At 46.9% G+C, this 17358-nt stretch overlaps 1 protein-coding gene across 1 annotated transcript in view; it reads left to right on the top strand.

Annotated features, from left to right (window-relative positions):
* OPRL1 (opioid related nociceptin receptor 1) overlaps positions 1 to 17358 on the top strand; it is a 31164-nt gene that overhangs the window by 971 nt on the left and 12835 nt on the right. Inside the window, exon 2 of the mRNA XM_075571531.1 lies at positions 1271 to 1505. Within this exon, the coding sequence (XP_075427646.1) occupies positions 1285 to 1505 (221 nt within the window). The 5' untranslated portion in view covers positions 1271 to 1284. The remainder of the gene's footprint in view (positions 1 to 1270; positions 1506 to 17358) is intronic.

The following is a 17358-nucleotide window of genomic DNA, read 5'->3' as shown; positions in this document are numbered from 1 at the left end:
GCTGGGTTTTTTGAGAGTGTCCTGCAGCCCACAGCTGTGAAATGAACACTGTCAGAATGAATAGTCTGCTTGCTGGCAGATCTCTGGATGTGTCTGTCTCTTGTGCATCTGACATACATATGACAACATACTGCTACACATGACATAATGATGACTACATATATATTGTAACAGTAGAGAAAAGCCAGGACCTATGGAAGGTCTAACCAAATGGAGCATTGCAGATAAACCAATAACTCACCTCTTTGCACCACATACAGAGAGCTCTCAGGATATATCATAAATCAGCCCTGTAAATATATATATATATACATACATACATACATAGGGAGAGAGACATATATATATATATATTCACAGAGGGTAAACCCACATTCCATCTCTCTGCGCTATCTTTAGGGTCCATACCAGGCAGTAATATAAATTACATTTAGCTGTGTACAGAACACAAAGAGGTGGGGATGGGGGATGCATTAATTGATCAGTACTGTGTATAATGTGTATATAATATATGGAGGGATGGCTGGGGATAAACTCATACCACAAAGCCCATCACTGTGTATAGGGTATGCATAACCCATGTTTTGAGGTTAGGCCCAGGTCTAACACCTGGTTTATACTGCAGTGACAGAATGCTGAACAGATGCTGACATGTATCAGCCTATCTGTGTGTTTGTATGACCCCAAACATTGTGGTGATGAATAAAAAGCCCATTTATATGCAAGTGAAAGCGGTGTCATGTAACAAATTCTTTATTTATGTGTTCAGACAATTTCACAATGAGGTATACTATTAAGACAATGTAAAGGCATCCATACATTTAAAATAATAATACTAATATATATATATATATATATATATATATATATATATATATATATATAAAATAGAAGTTCAAATGTATTTTTATTTATACCTTACATAGACTTTTGGGTTCATACAAATATGTTTTGGACTGAGTTAGTAGAACTGCATCTTTAAAAAGGTGTTTGAATGATACATTGTGGCTTCCATTCCTGTTTTCTCGAATACAATGTGCTGAGCCTGAGATGTGGAATCCCATTTGCCACCCTTTTCCTTTCTAAAGTCTTGGTAAAATATTCTGGGCCTGTTTGCTAAGTAGCTGGAGCATTGTCAGGTGTGATCATATTCTGTTTGTACTCACACTGCAGCATGACACTTTTGAGCAATGTTTCCAGAAGTAATTACCAACTCTAAAGTGTAGTAATATAGCAACTGTTTCTGACCGTGCCTCTTCTTACCCTCCAGGTACCTCCCTGAAGATGGATCTCTCTCTCTCTGACGCGTCCTTCAGGGATGCTTATTTCAGGGAGCTGCAGCTGCTAAATCATTCCTCCATGTTCAACTTCAGCAGCTGGTTCTACAACAGCACTGGGGACAGATTCCTGCCCCTGGGTATCAAGGTCACCATCGTGGTGGTATACCTGATCGTCTGCGTGGTGGGGCTGGTGGGGAACTGCGCGGTGATGTATGTCATCGTCAGGTAAGAGCATTTTTGAAAGCAGTGATACTGTGCTTGTGCGCAGAAGAGCACACGTTTGCTCGATCTGGGGACAAAACTGCAATTGGAGACCACATGCAGAAAGTTTACATCTGGTAAATGTTAAAAGTATGTTAATCCTTCGGTTAGTACACAATACAAAAATGTTCTACTCCGTGACACTCAGGCTACGCTTATAGTGCCGGTGACGGCGACGTCAGGCTGCGGTCGCTGGAAAAATCAAATTGAGATGAATTCCAGCGATCGCGACCAAGCAGTCGCCCCGTTGCGCTTACTATAAGCGCACGCGATGGCGGCAATGCATTTGTTTTGACGCAACGTCGCGTCGCCGGCACTATAAGCGCAGCCTCAGTATTGTTACACTTTAGCCACTCCCAGCCTGAATTAGCACCCCATTGTAAGTGCTGCACATTGCCCTCTGCTGGCAATGTTGAACATGCACACAACAGGGGCTAATGTATCATGTACTAGGCAGACTCTACGATGGGAGGTTACTAAACAGGGTTTAAATCAGCATTCAGAGGTGCAGTACAAACTCTACTTCCAGCCACACAGATTTAATAAGGAGAAAGCTTGGGGGAAAAAAAGGGAACAAGTCATTTTAAGACTCAGTTTAATGGCTCTTTGGGGTCTTCCACATGCTTTGGAACATACAATGTAGAAATCATGGCATCTGAACTGCATGTTTTTGCACCATTAAAAACAACTGAGAAATTAGCTCTTTCTTTGGTCTTCAAATATAGATGCCTCAGAAACTTATCCTTCTCGATACTATACACCAGTGGTAAGCAACATGATATACTTCAAGGGCAACATACAGTATGAGGCAGAGCATCATATGTATCTATCTACTGTATCTACAGTATAAATACAGATTCTAAAACGGTTGCTTCTGTTCTTTCACACCCTCCACATACTTTGCTTGGACCAAGCACCTCCCATTGATCATTTTCAGGAGCGATGATTCACTACAGAATGCCAGCACACTGCTGAATACTGCCCTGCTCCTCTTCATAGACAGGGAACTACTGATCACACAGGAGAGGAGAGGGGCAGTACAGTATTTATCAGCACATTGTCATTACGCAGCTGAGAGAGCGACGAGAAACTGCAATCCACCACCATCAACATCCCTGCTCCAACTGGGGACAGAGGAAAGGTGGGCTGCTGGGATAAGCCACTGCTTGGGGGCTGCAGGTGAAGCCCCTGAGGTCTGCATGTGGATCAACAATGCAACAGATAGATCTTCTTATCAACACAAAATACTCATCTATTACATTTCTTTGGTTTTCCTCTGTCTTGTTTACATATCTGCCACAGCAATAGTAACCTTTGATTCCTCCATTAAAAATATCTAACACCTACTTATTAATACTTAATGTTCTGGGGCACAAGTGTATTCAGCCGAGAGGCAGGTCTTGAATCGTTCATTCCTCGATGGCCGCGCAAACTTCATATGTATCATAGGCTGGTATTGTCAAAGGATAAACAATTAAGATTGGAAACTGAGCTTTACTTTATTTGGTGCAGAGAAACTACAACGGAAGCATATGAGTAGCTCCATGGCTGATAATTAACATCTCTTACATTTACCTTGGCCCCTTACAGACGCACTTACCAGAACGCCCTCCTAATGTCTCTGTACGTTCTCCCTACCTACCAATTAGATTGTAAGCTCTTCGGAGCAGGGACTCCTTTTCCAAAATGTTACTTTTATGTCTGAAGCACTTATTCCCATTATGTATTATTTATTTATGATTGTCATGTGTATTACTGCTGTGACGCGCTATGTACATTAATGGCGCTAAATAAATAAAGACATACATACAAACAACGCACAAAAGTGCCTCATATTGCAGTCATCAGGGGGTTTGTACTTACTGCCAGGTTTTAATATTCCATCTATAGGGGTGGAAGTTACCCTCATTTGGCATTTTGCTGATTTCAAATATCAAGATATTGCAGAATGCTTCCCCAAACCCTACACACCACACAGAACAGCAGCGACAAAGGTGTTTTAATAGTGAAAGAAAGTAGCACAAACATATAAAGAGCCTGTTTAATACAGAACACACGGCAATACAAAACAAAGCTGAATAATAACAGTACACCAGATGGAAAAGGAAGGATAAAGAAAAGGTAAGCTGACCTGAAGAGCTCACACTCAAATTGGTGAGGAGGGTTATGTCCAAGCAAAGTGAAAGTAAGTATCTGTAGTGATGCGTATTGGGGGTGACACTTTGTAGCAAAGATATTTATTGCATTGGATGAGGCGATTACATAGTAATTGTATCACTGTAACCATTTTATTGAAATGCTTCCTGGGTATATGCATTGAAAATGTGCTGCAAATACATGAAAATTTAATGCAATTATCTCCTCATCCAGGAAGAGGTCAGGAGTAATCAGATTACACAGTACAGCTAGGAGATGACCTTTTTGAAGGATTATGGGTAGCTTTAAATTATATGACACACAGGAGTACACTTATGGAATAAAAATCTGAAAGTATCACTGTGACATCTTAACTTTCTCCTTTGGGTTCAGGAGGAGGGACAGCCAAATCCAGTATAAGAGTTTGCAGTCAGTGAGAATCCTCCCCAGTCCAGTTTAAGAATATTTGGGGCATTGGCCCTTGTGGAAATTGGGGGCCCCATCCACTAAGGTCACTAGGGGCCGTTCTACAGTGCGGCCGCATGCTACGCCGTGCACGCACACGGCAGATATAGATGGCTGAGGTTAGTCAGCTCTTCTATACAAGGGCCGCACGCGCGCACGGCGGGGAGCGGGGAGCTGACAGACAGCGGGGAAGACGGGGAAAATCATCTTTTCGTGCCGCTACCGGCGCTCAAATGTATGTATGTAGTATGCATGTATGTGTGGATGTGTGTTTGTATGGATGTGTGTGTGTGTGTGTGTGTGTGTGTGTGTGTGTGTGTGTGTGTGTGTGTGTGTGTGTGTGTGTGTGTGTGTGTGTGTGTGTGTGTCAATAATTGCACAACTAAAAAAAAAATATTTATGAAACTTTTTTTTTTCCTTAAAAAATCTTATTTAGGACTTTCTTCACTCATAAACTTATGCACACCATATACTCACACATATACACACCTATACACACACATACACAGTACCTGTAGCTCCCGGCTCTATAACAGGGAATAGCATGTGGCACGTGCATGCGCGTTCGCACAGGTACGCGCGGCCACACGGCCGCATGCAGTATAGAACGGGTCCTAGGGAGAAGAAGAGGCTCGGTGAGTAAAGACACTGACTGACACTGAGTTTGAAGCAGGTGAATCTGGTTCAGTACCTTGCGACCTTGGGCAAGTCACTTTATCTCCCTGTGCCTCAGGCACCAAAAAAAACCCCATAGATTGTAAGCTCTACGGGGCAGGGACTGTGTCTGCAAAATGTCTCTGTAAAGCTCTACGTAAAACTAGCAGCGCTATACAAGAACATGCTATTATTATTATTTAAGAACAAATACAGTGTTTTATTGAACTACTTTCAAAACTTTTATTGAAATTCTGCAGATATTACTACACATATTTTATTTATCTGCATGTGTCACTTTCTGATCTTTTCATTTGCAGTCACAAATAACATCATCAAATTCGATTGTATGAAGGATACATTTTTGACAAAATCAGTTAAATGACCTATTCCATATTTTTTTTAGGAACATTATCTTTGAATAAGATATTTTTATAAAAAAAGTTAGGCTATATATATAAAAAAAAATGCAATAGACATATTTAAAAAAAAGAATTGATAGTTAAGTAATGTTTGCTGCGTTCAGTTAGAACTACAAATTTAAAATGAAATTTTGTGCCACAGCCCAGTTAGCCCATGGCCTAAGGTGGCACTGATCCTCCTTATCTACACCCCCAGCCACACTAGGTTTGAGAAATACAGTGCACACAGGTGACTACACCTCGTCTGCATGCGAATAGAATGTTGGGTGTTTGCACAGTAAATCTTGACTACAGAGTAAAGGACCCCATTGGAGAGCACTCAGTACAGGCATACCCCGGTTTAAGTACACTCACTTTAAGTACACTCGCGAGTAAGTACATATCGCTCAATAGGAAAACGGCAGCTCACGCATGCGCCTGTCAGCACGTCCTGAACAGCAATACTGGCTCCCTACCCGTACCGAAGCTGTGCACAAGCGGGGAGACTATAGAGCCTGTTACAGATGTGTTATTTATATCAGTTATGCACGTATATGATGATTGCAGTACAGCACATGCATCGATAAGTGGGGAAAAGGTAGTGCTTCACTTTAAGTACATTTTCGCTTTACATACATGCTCCGGTCCCATTGCGTACGTTAATGCGGGGTATGCCTGTACAGTGTAGTACCAGAATAACACAGACTTTTCACACTGGGCAGTGAATTCTAGTTTGATGTTAAATGTGATAGGGTATGGTGAATAGCATTAAAAGAACACTTTATTAGAGAGACGTACTCTCAATTAAAATGAGGCGCAGTAGAGTCCTAAATGAGTGAATAGGCTCTGCGTATATTTAAAAAGGGATGGCAGAACGGGCTCTAAAAATATTCGCTTCTTTAGTTGTGGCTATACGCAGGGCCTATTCACTCATTTAGGACTCTATCACGCCTTATTTTAATTGAGAGTACGTCTATCTAATAAAGTGTTATTTTAATACTATTCACCGTACCCTATCACATTCAACATCACACTACAATTCACTGCCCAGTGTGAAGAGTCTGTGTTATTCTGGTACTATATGTGGAAGTGCATGCACACCGCTAAATGGTGCTGGAGGGGGGTACTTATCTGCCGGTGCGCTGTGTCCAGGGAGGTCCAGACATCCCAAAGGAGATCAGCAAAGACAATGGAAGCAGGCACACGGTCTTCTGAAGATGCAGTTTAATTTGCCAACAAAGGGTCCAACGTGTCGGCAAAAATTGCCTTTATCAAGGAGAGGGCTGATAAAGGCAATTTTTGCCGAAACGTTGGACCCTTTGGTGGCACATTAAACTGCATCTTCAGAAGACCGTGTGCCTGCTTCCATTTTCTTTGCTTATTCTGGTACTAGACTGTACTGAGTGCACTCCAATGGGGTCCTTTTCTCTCTTGTCAAAATTTACTGTACTTTACCCCAGATTGCAGCACCTTTACACCCGAATTAGACCAGAAGTTGCGAGGGTTCCCGCTCTTGTCCCCTACCTTGGTTCGGTATGTTTTCCACAGTAACCTGGTCTAGCTCAGGAGTGATTTGAGAACTACTTCTGCACTGTCCCTCTGGCTTCTGTTCTGGGCTCTGCTCTTTGTGGAACTGCCCAAAACCCATCTCCCTTTTTTCCAGGTGAAGAATTAGATGGGGACAGGACAGATTGGTGCTTGCCCTGTAGAGCCCCACGGGCAGGCGTCCGAGATCCCAGCAAGGTCCAGCTCTGTGACTTTGCTGCAGTGCAGCTGGGCCCAGCAGAGGCCTCTGACACATACTGTGCATTAGTGATATCCCGGCATTGATCGTTCATGCTGTAAATCGATGCTCGCTCATTCAGATTAATTAGCAGCCCTGGTCCAAGCATGGCCCCAACTAACTAATCCCTACAACAAACAAGGGACATGGAGGGGGGAGAGAAAGGGGAGTTCGTGGGATACAGTCTTCATGCTGCCAAGTGCAACAGACGGAAAATACTTTGAGACAAACTGAGAAGTCTGCGCCCCTCCCCCAGAATAATCTTGAGCCCCCACTTTGCGCACCCCTGTTCTAGCCTGTAAAGTACAACACTAGTGTCTGTCTCTTCTCAACTTGAGTGGAAGATATGACGGGTCAGCTCGACAATCGTGCAAGGGCCCAGGGATGTTTAAAACAGTCCAACCCCCTTGATGATGTAGATAACTGAATGTGCCGGTATATGGTGCGTGTTGGGTACATGCAGCGTGCGTCTGTGTATGGTGTGTGTTGGGTACATGTAGCATGTGCCAGTGTATGGTGTGTGTTGGGTACATGTAGCATGTGCCAGTGTATGGTGTGTGTTGGGTACATGTAGCATGCACCAGTGTATGCTGTGTGTTGGGTACATGTAGCATGTGTCGGTTTATGGTGTGTGTTGGGTACATGCAGCGTGCGTCTCTGTATGGTGTGTGTTGGGTACATGTAGCGTGTGCCAGTGTATTCTGTGTGTTGGGTACATGTAGCGTGTGCCGGTGTATGGTGTGTGTTGGGTACATGTAGCATGTGTCGGTATATGGTGTGTGTTGGGTACATGTAGCGTGCGCCTGTGTATGGTGTGTGTTGGTTACATGTAGCGTGTGCCAGTGTATGCTGTGTGTTGGGTACATGTAGCATGTGCCGGTGTATGGTGTGTGTTGGGTACATGTAGCATGTGTCGGTATATGGTGTGTGTTGGGTACATGTAGCATGCGCAGGTGTATGGGGTGTGTTGGGTACATGTAGCGTGTGCCTACGTGTGTTGGGTACATGTAGCATGTGCCGGTGTATGGTGTGTGTTGGGTACATGTAGCGTGTGCCGGTATATGGTGTGTGTTGGGTACATGTAGCATACGCCTGTGTATGGTGTGTGTTGGGTACATGTAGCATGCACCAGTGTATGCTGTGTGTTGGGTACATGTAGCATGTGTCGGTGTATGGTGTGTGTTGGGTACATGTAGCATGTGCCAGTGTATGGTGTGTGTTGGGTACATGTAGCATGCACCAGTGTATGCTGTGTGTTGGGTACATGTAGCATGTGTCGGTTTATGGTGTGTGTTGGGTACATGCAGCGTGCGTCTCTGTATGGTGTGTGTTGGGTACATGTAGCGTGTGCCAGTGTATGCAGTGTGTTGGGTACATGTAGCGTGTGCCGGTGTATGGTGTGTGTTGGGTACATGTAGCATGTGTCGGTATATGGTGTGTGTTGGGTACATGTAGCGTGCGCCTGTGTATGGTGTGCGTTGGGTACATGTAGCATGTGCCAGTGTATGCTGTGTGTTGGGTACATGTAGCATGTGCCGGTGTATGGTGTGTGTTGGGTACATGTAGCATGGGCCGGTGTATGGGGTGTGTTGGGTACATGTAGCGTGTGCCTATGTGTGTTGGGTACATGTAGCATGTGCCGGTGTATGGTGTGTGTTGGGTACATGTAGCGTGTGCCGGTATATGGTGTGTGTTGGGTACATGTAGCATACGCCTGTGTATGGTGTGTGTTGGGTACATGCAGCGTGCGTCTGTGTATGGTGTGTGTTGGGTACATGCAGCGTGCGCCTGTGTATGGTGTGCGTTGGCTACATGTAGCATGTGTCGGTATATCGTGTGTGTTGGGTACATGCAGCATGCGTCTGTGTATGGTGTGTGTTGGGTACATGTAGCGTGTGCCAGTGTATGCTGTGTGTTGGGTACATGTAGCATGTGCCGGTGTATGGTGTGTGTTGGGTACATGTAGCATGTGTCGGTATATGGTGTGTGTTGGGTACATGTAGCATGCGCCGGTGTATGGGGTGTGTTGGATACAAGTAGCATGTGCCTATGTGTGTTGGGTACATGTAGCATGCGCCGGTGTATGGGGTGTGTTGGATACAAGTAGCATGTGCCTATGTGTGTTGGGTACATGTAGCATGTGCCGGTGTATGGTGTGTGTTGGGTACATGTAGCGTGTGCCGTTATATGGTGTGTTGGGTACATGTAGCATACGCCTGTGTATGATGTGTGTTGGGTACATGTAGCGTGTGCCGGTATATGGTGTGTGTTGGGTACATGTAGCATACGCCTGTGTATGGTGTGTGTTGGGTACATGCAGCGTGTGTCTGTGTATGGTGTGCGTTGGGTACATGTAGCATGTGTCGGTATATGGTGTGTGTTGGGTACATGTAGCATGCGCCGGTGTATGGGGTGTGTTGGGTACATGTAGCGTGTGCCAGTGTATGCTGTGTGTTGGGTACATGTAACATGCGCCGGTGTATGGGGTGTGTTGAGTACATGTAGCGTGCGCCTATGTGTGTTGGGTACATGTAGCATTTGCCAGTGTATGGTGTGTGTTGGGTACATGTAGCGTGTGCCGGTATATAGTGTGTGTTGGGTACATGTAGCATGCGCCTGTGTATGGTGTGTGTTGGGTACATGCAGCGTGTGTCTGTGTATGGTGTGTGTTGGGTACATGTAGCGTGTGCCAGTGTATGCTGTGTGTTGGGTACATGTAGCGTGTGCCGGTGTATGGTGTGTGTTGGGTACATGTAGCATGTGTCGGTATATGGTGTGTGTTGGGTACATGTAGCGTGCGCCTGTGTATGGTGTGTGTTGGTTACATGTAGCGTGTGCCAGTGTATGCTGTGTGTTGGGTACATGTAGCATGTGCCGGTGTATGGTGTGTGTTGGGTACATGTAGCATGTGTCGGTATATGGTGTGTGTTGGGTACATGTAGCATGCGCAGGTGTATGGGGTGTGTTGGGTACATGTAGCGTGTGCCTACGTGTGTTGGGTACATGTAGCATGTGCCGGTGTATGGTGTGTGTTGGGTACATGTAGCGTGTGCCGGTATATGGTGTGTGTTGGGTACATGTAGCATACGCCTGTGTATGGTGTGTGTTGGGTACATGTAGCATGCACCAGTGTATGCTGTGTGTTGGGTACATGTAGCATGTGTCGGTGTATGGTGTGTGTTGGGTACATGTAGCATGTGCCAGTGTATGGTGTGTGTTGGGTACATGTAGCATGCACCAGTGTATGCTGTGTGTTGGGTACATGTAGCATGTGTCGGTTTATGGTGTGTGTTGGGTACATGCAGCGTGCGTCTCTGTATGGTGTGTGTTGGGTACATGTAGCGTGTGCCAGTGTATGCAGTGTGTTGGGTACATGTAGCGTGTGCCGGTGTATGGTGTGTGTTGGGTACATGTAGCATGTGTCGGTATATGGTGTGTGTTGGGTACATGTAGCGTGCGCCTGTGTATGGTGTGCGTTGGGTACATGTAGCATGTGCCAGTGTATGCTGTGTGTTGGGTACATGTAGCATGTGCCGGTGTATGGTGTGTGTTGGGTACATGTAGCATGGGCCGGTGTATGGGGTGTGTTGGGTACATGTAGCGTGTGCCTATGTGTGTTGGGTACATGTAGCATGTGCCGGTGTATGGTGTGTGTTGGGTACATGTAGCGTGTGCCGGTATATGGTGTGTGTTGGGTACATGTAGCATACGCCTGTGTATGGTGTGTGTTGGGTACATGCAGCGTGCGTCTGTGTATGGTGTGTGTTGGGTACATGCAGCGTGCGCCTGTGTATGGTGTGCGTTGGCTACATGTAGCATGTGTCGGTATATCGTGTGTGTTGGGTACATGCAGCATGCGTCTGTGTATGGTGTGTGTTGGGTACATGTAGCGTGTGCCAGTGTATGCTGTGTGTTGGGTACATGTAGCATGTGCCGGTGTATGGTGTGTGTTGGGTACATGTAGCATGTGTCGGTATATGGTGTGTGTTGGGTACATGTAGCATGCGCCGGTGTATGGGGTGTGTTGGATACAAGTAGCATGTGCCTATGTGTGTTGGGTACATGTAGCATGTGCCGGTGTATGGTGTGTGTTGGGTACATGTAGCGTGTGCCGTTATATGGTGTGTGTTGGGTACATGTAGCATACGCCTGTGTATGATGTGTGTTGGGTACATGTAGCGTGTGCCGGTATATGGTGTGTGTTGGGTACATGTAGCATACGCCTGTGTATGGTGTGTGTTGGGTACATGCAGCGTGTGTCTGTGTATGGTGTGCGTTGGGTACATGTAGCATGTGTCGGTATATGGTGTGTGTTGGGTACATGTAGCATGCGCCGGTGTATGGGGTGTGTTGGGTACATGTAGCGTGTGCCAGTGTATGCTGTGTGTTGGGTACATGTAACATGCGCCGGTGTATGGGGTGTGTTGAGTACATGTAGCGTGCGCCTATGTGTGTTGGGTACATGTAGCATTTGCCAGTGTATGGTGTGTGTTGGGTACATGTAGCGTGTGCCGGTATATAGTGTGTGTTGGGTACATGTAGCATGCGCCTGTGTATGGTGTGTGTTGGGTACATGCAGCGTGTGTCTGTGTATGGTGTGTGTTGGGTACATGTAGCGTGTGCCAGTGTATGCTGTGTGTTGGGTACATGTAGCGTGTGCCGGTGTATGGTGTGTGTTGGGTACATGTAGCATGTGTCGGTATATGGTGTGTGTTGGGTACATGTAGCGTGCGCCTGTGTATGGTGTGTGTTGGTTACATGTAGCGTGTGCCAGTGTATGCTGTGTGTTGGGTACATGTAGCATGTGCCGGTGTATGGTGTGTGTTGGGTACATGTAGCATGTGTCGGTATATGGTGTGTGTTGGGTACATGTAGCATGCGCAGGTGTATGGGGTGTGTTGGGTACATGTAGCGTGTGCCTACGTGTGTTGGGTACATGTAGCATGTGCCGGTGTATGGTGTGTGTTGGGTACATGTAGCGTGTGCCGGTATATGGTGTGTGTTGGGTACATGTAGCATACGCCTGTGTATGGTGTGTGTTGGGTACATGTAGCATGCACCAGTGTATGCTGTGTGTTGGGTACATGTAGCATGTGTCGGTGTATGGTGTGTGTTGGGTACATGTAGCATGTGCCAGTGTATGGTGTGTGTTGGGTACATGTAGCATGCACCAGTGTATGCTGTGTGTTGGGTACATGTAGCATGTGTCGGTTTATGGTGTGTGTTGGGTACATGCAGCGTGCGTCTCTGTATGGTGTGTGTTGGGTACATGTAGCGTGTGCCAGTGTATGCAGTGTGTTGGGTACATGTAGCGTGTGCCGGTGTATGGTGTGTGTTGGGTACATGTAGCATGTGTCGGTATATGGTGTGTGTTGGGTACATGTAGCGTGCGCCTGTGTATGGTGTGCGTTGGGTACATGTAGCATGTGCCAGTGTATGCTGTGTGTTGGGTACATGTAGCATGTGCCGGTGTATGGTGTGTGTTGGGTACATGTAGCATGGGCCGGTGTATGGGGTGTGTTGGGTACATGTAGCGTGTGCCTATGTGTGTTGGGTACATGTAGCATGTGCCGGTGTATGGTGTGTGTTGGGTACATGTAGCGTGTGCCGGTATATGGTGTGTGTTGGGTACATGTAGCATACGCCTGTGTATGGTGTGTGTTGGGTACATGCAGCGTGCGTCTGTGTATGGTGTGTGTTGGGTACATGCAGCGTGCGCCTGTGTATGGTGTGCGTTGGCTACATGTAGCATGTGTCGGTATATCGTGTGTGTTGGGTACATGCAGCATGCGTCTGTGTATGGTGTGTGTTGGGTACATGTAGCGTGTGCCAGTGTATGCTGTGTGTTGGGTACATGTAGCATGTGCCGGTGTATGGTGTGTGTTGGGTACATGTAGCATGTGTCGGTATATGGTGTGTGTTGGGTACATGTAGCATGCGCCGGTGTATGGGGTGTGTTGGATACAAGTAGCATGTGCCTATGTGTGTTGGGTACATGTAGCATGTGCCGGTGTATGGTGTGTGTTGGGTACATGTAGCGTGTGCCGTTATATGGTGTGTGTTGGGTACATGTAGCATACGCCTGTGTATGATGTGTGTTGGGTACATGTAGCGTGTGCCGGTATATGGTGTGTGTTGGGTACATGTAGCATACGCCTGTGTATGGTGTGTGTTGGGTACATGCAGCGTGTGTCTGTGTATGGTGTGCGTTGGGTACATGTAGCATGTGTCGGTATATGGTGTGTGTTGGGTACATGTAGCATGCGCCGGTGTATGGGGTGTGTTGGGTACATGTAGCGTGTGCCAGTGTATGCTGTGTGTTGGGTACATGTAACATGCGCCGGTGTATGGGGTGTGTTGAGTACATGTAGCGTGCGCCTATGTGTGTTGGGTACATGTAGCATTTGCCAGTGTATGGTGTGTGTTGGGTACATGTAGCGTGTGCCGGTATATAGTGTGTGTTGGGTACATGTAGCATGCGCCTGTGTATGGTGTGTGTTGGGTACATGCAGCGTGTGTCTGTGTATGGTGTGTGTTGGGTACATGTAGCGTGTGCCAGTGTATGCTGTGTGTTGGGTACATGTAGCGTGTGCCGGTGTATGGTGTGTGTTGGGTACATGTAGCATGTGTCGGTATATGGTGTGTGTTGGGTACATGTAGCATGCGCCGGTGTATGGGGTGTGTTGGGTACATGTAGCGTGCGCCTATGTGTGTTGGGTACATGTAGCATGTGCCGGTGTATGTTGGGGGGAGAGAGAGAGAGAGAGAGAGAGAGAGAGAGAGAGAGAGAGAGAGAGAGAGAGAGAGAGAGAGAGAGAGAGAGAGAGAGAGAGAGAGAGAGAGAGAGAGAGAGAGAGAGAGAGAAACGGATTAAAAAATTGGCAGTTTTTGGCCCAGTTTGGACATGGGATAATGGCATAATGAACACGGCGATGCAAATATATGTTTGTACCTATAAATGCACTTATAGGAATTTAATGAATAGGACTCATGTATAAATATGTATCGTACACTCCCGGGTGAAACACGGGTACAAAATATCTGCACGAGAATTAGCAAAGCTGAAGTTTCCAACTGGTACGGACCTCTTTTTAAAAAAAAAATAAAAAAATCTGGTGCAGGTTTTCTTACCCAGTTATGTAGCTGGAAGACTTTATACACATTCCTAATACTATATATACCCCCTTACCCCTGATCATTTACTCTGTAGCTGTTAGAGAATTATTATCATCATATATTTATAATGCGTCAACATGTTCCAGTACAATAGGATGGGAGGACGAAACCAATGAAATATCAAACATTAATGTACATTGTGACAGTAGGTAGGGGAGGCCCCATCCCAGGGAGCTTGCAATCTATACGGAAGGGTAAGTGGAAACATAATGTACAGGGGGATAAGAAGGTTGCTGTGTTGTAGATAGCTGCTTGTTATGTGAGCTGGCGTTGGGGAAGCAGTAAGTGGGAGTATGCGGAGGTAGAGCTGTGAGAGCAAGTAATGTGTGAGGGAGTTGGTTTTGGGGAAGCAGTAAGTGGGAGTGTGCGGAGGTAGAGCTGTGAGAGCAGGTAATGTGTGATGGAGCTGGCATTGGGGAAGCAGTAAGTGGGAGTGTGTGGAGGTAGAGCTGTGAGAGCAGGTAATGTGTGAGGGTGTTGGGGAAACAGTAAGTGGAGTGTGCGGAGGTAGAGCTGCGAGAGCAGGTAATGTGTGAGGGAGTTGGAGTTGGGGAAGCAGTAAGTGGGAGTGTGCGGAGGTAGAGCTGTCAGAGCAGGTAATGTGTGAGGGAGTTGGTGTTGGGGAAGCAGTAAGTGGGAGTGTGCGGAGATAGAGCTGTGAGAGCAGGTAATGTGTGAGAGAGTTGGTGAAGCAGTAAGTGGGAGTGTGCAGAGGTAGAGCTGTGAGAGCAGGTAATGTGTGAGGGAGTTGGTGTTGGGGAAGCAGTAAGTAGGAGTGTGCGGAGATAGAGCTGTGAGAGCAGGTAATGTGTGAGGGAGTTGGTGTTGGGGAAGCAGTAAGTGGGAGTGTGCGGAGGTAGAGCTGTGAGAGCAGGTAATGTGTGAGGGAGTTGGGGAAGCAGTAAGTGGGAGTGTGCGGAGGTAGAGCTGTGAGAGCAGGTAATATGTGAGGGAGTTGGTATTGGGGAAGCAGTAAGTGGGAGTGTGCGGAGGTAGAGCTGTGAGAGCAGGTAATGTGTGAGGGAGTTGGTGTTGGGGAAGCAGTAAGTGGGAGGGTGCGGGAGGTAGAGCTGTGAGAGCAGGTAATGTGTGAGGGAGTTGGTGAAGCAGTAAGTGGGAGTGTGCGGAGGTAGAGCTGTGAGAGCAGGTAATGTGTGAGGGAGTTGGTGTTGGGGAAGCAGTAAGTGGGAGTGTGCGGAGATAGAGCTGTGAGAGCAGGTAATGTGTGAGGGAGTTGGTGTTGGGGAAGCAGTAAGTTGGAGTGTGCGGAGGTAGAGCTGTGAGAGCAGGTAATGTGTGAGGGAGTTGGGGAAGCAGTAAGTGGGAGTGTGCGGAGGTAGAGCTGTGAGAGCAGGTAATGTGTGAGGGAGTTGGTGTTGGGGAAGCAGTAAGTGGGAGTGTGCGGAGGTAGAGCTGTGAGAGCAGGTAATGTGTGAGGGAGTTGGGGTTGGGGAAGCAGTAAGTGGGAGTGTGCAGAGGTAGAGCTGTGAGAGCAGGTAATGTGTGAGGGAGTTGGTGTTGGGGAAGCAGTAAGTGGGAGTGTGCGGAGGTACAGCTGTGAGAGCAGGTAATGTGTGAGGGAGTTGGCATTGGGGAAGCAATAAGTGGGATTGTGGAGAGATAGAGCTGTGAGAGCTATTGCTGTTAAACACATTTTTTTGTGGAGTTTCTTAAAAAACCACATGTTAATCTGACATTTTTAGGAACTTATTCTTTGAGTGGAGTCCTGACTGCTAACGCTAAGGCCCCGCTGCACGCTTCCGCACGGCTGTCTTGCTTGCCGGCGGCAAATGCAACTCACTGCACCGCGATCTGCGCTCTGCAGGAAACTTTTTCCCAGAGCGGGGGCCTTGGGCAAACGGGTCGGGGGGGGGGGATGGCCAAACGGTTCAGGGGGGGCGCAGCCATTGAGCCCGGGGAGAGGGGTTGAGGTTGTGGGTTCGAGAGAGGGGTGGGGGGAGGGTCATACAAGGGGACAGTTCTGGTGCTGTAAAGTCTCCCTCCCGCCCCCCCCCCATGTGTGAGAGATAACGGGGAGATATGTGCCGAACGCACAAAACAGACACACAAGCAGCTCTCCTCCCCTCCTCCCCATTGGCTGACTCGCGAACCACGTGACGCGTCAGCGCTGCAAAGCACAAGGAGGTTGTAGCTTCAGCAGACTGACGTGTCACAGTACGCAGTCAGCCCTGCCGGAAGGAGGCAGCGGGGACAAGGACTATTCGGGTAAGGTGCTGGTGGCCCGCCCTGCCGGCCGCAGCGGGACCAAGGCCTTAGGCATTTCTCTGCAGGGCTTATGTATTAGGAATTGTAAACGGCTTCATTTGATGCAGGGAAATCGCATTTTGAATTGCGCTTGTGTGCGCCTATATAGTAACCTGAAATTTCTCACATATACATATTTTTGGGGGCGCATACAAATCAACTGCTCTAGGTGTTCAGATCTTGATGGAATTTACCAAAAATAAGGTTTCTGTGTGCAAGAAAAAGTCAAACTCATCCAACAAGTTTGAATTGAGCTAAACCTTAGAAACTCTGTTAATAGTGTTAGCACAGAATGACGTTGGTACTGTATGTATCAACTAAAAAATTATTTTTCACAGCGCAATGTTTCATTTTGTAGGTGAACGAAATTATAAATAATATTGCAGAAATTATTTATATTTACTAGTAATCAAAGAATACACATAATTGTGTTTTAATTTAAATTGTATTAGTCAAGTGTTCTAAAATGATTGCATTGCTGTGTCTTCTAAATATATCGCATTGTGTGACTGGCAGTGGAGGGATATAACGCAGATCCACAAAATATGAGAGAGATGAAGGAGGAGAAGAGAGGAGAAAGGAGGAGAATGGAGGAGGGGAGAAGAGAGAGGGGAGAGGGGAGAGGGGAGAGGGGAGAGGAGAGAGGAGAGAGGAGAGAGGGGAGAGGAGAGGAGAAAGGAGAGAGGAGAGAGGAGAGAGGAGAGAGGGGAGAGGGGAGAGGAGAAAGGAGAGAGGAGAGAGGAGAGAGGGGAGAGGGGAGAGGGGAGAGATGCTGAATAAGGCGCAAACCAGAGATACCTGGGACACAGGCTACTAGGGAATGAAAGTATATTTTAATGACTTCCTTTGGCATGTATCCCAGGTATCCCAGGGAACACCTCTTTTGCATATCATTAGCTCTAATGTCAATTATCATTATCATTTTTTCCCCAGTAAA

The sequence above is a fragment of the Ascaphus truei genome, chromosome 15 (assembly GCF_040206685.1).
Source record: "Ascaphus truei isolate aAscTru1 chromosome 15, aAscTru1.hap1, whole genome shotgun sequence".
In the NCBI taxonomy this organism is placed as follows: domain Eukaryota; kingdom Metazoa; phylum Chordata; class Amphibia; order Anura; family Ascaphidae; genus Ascaphus; species Ascaphus truei.
This window is presented reverse-complemented; position numbering and strand designations above follow the sequence as displayed.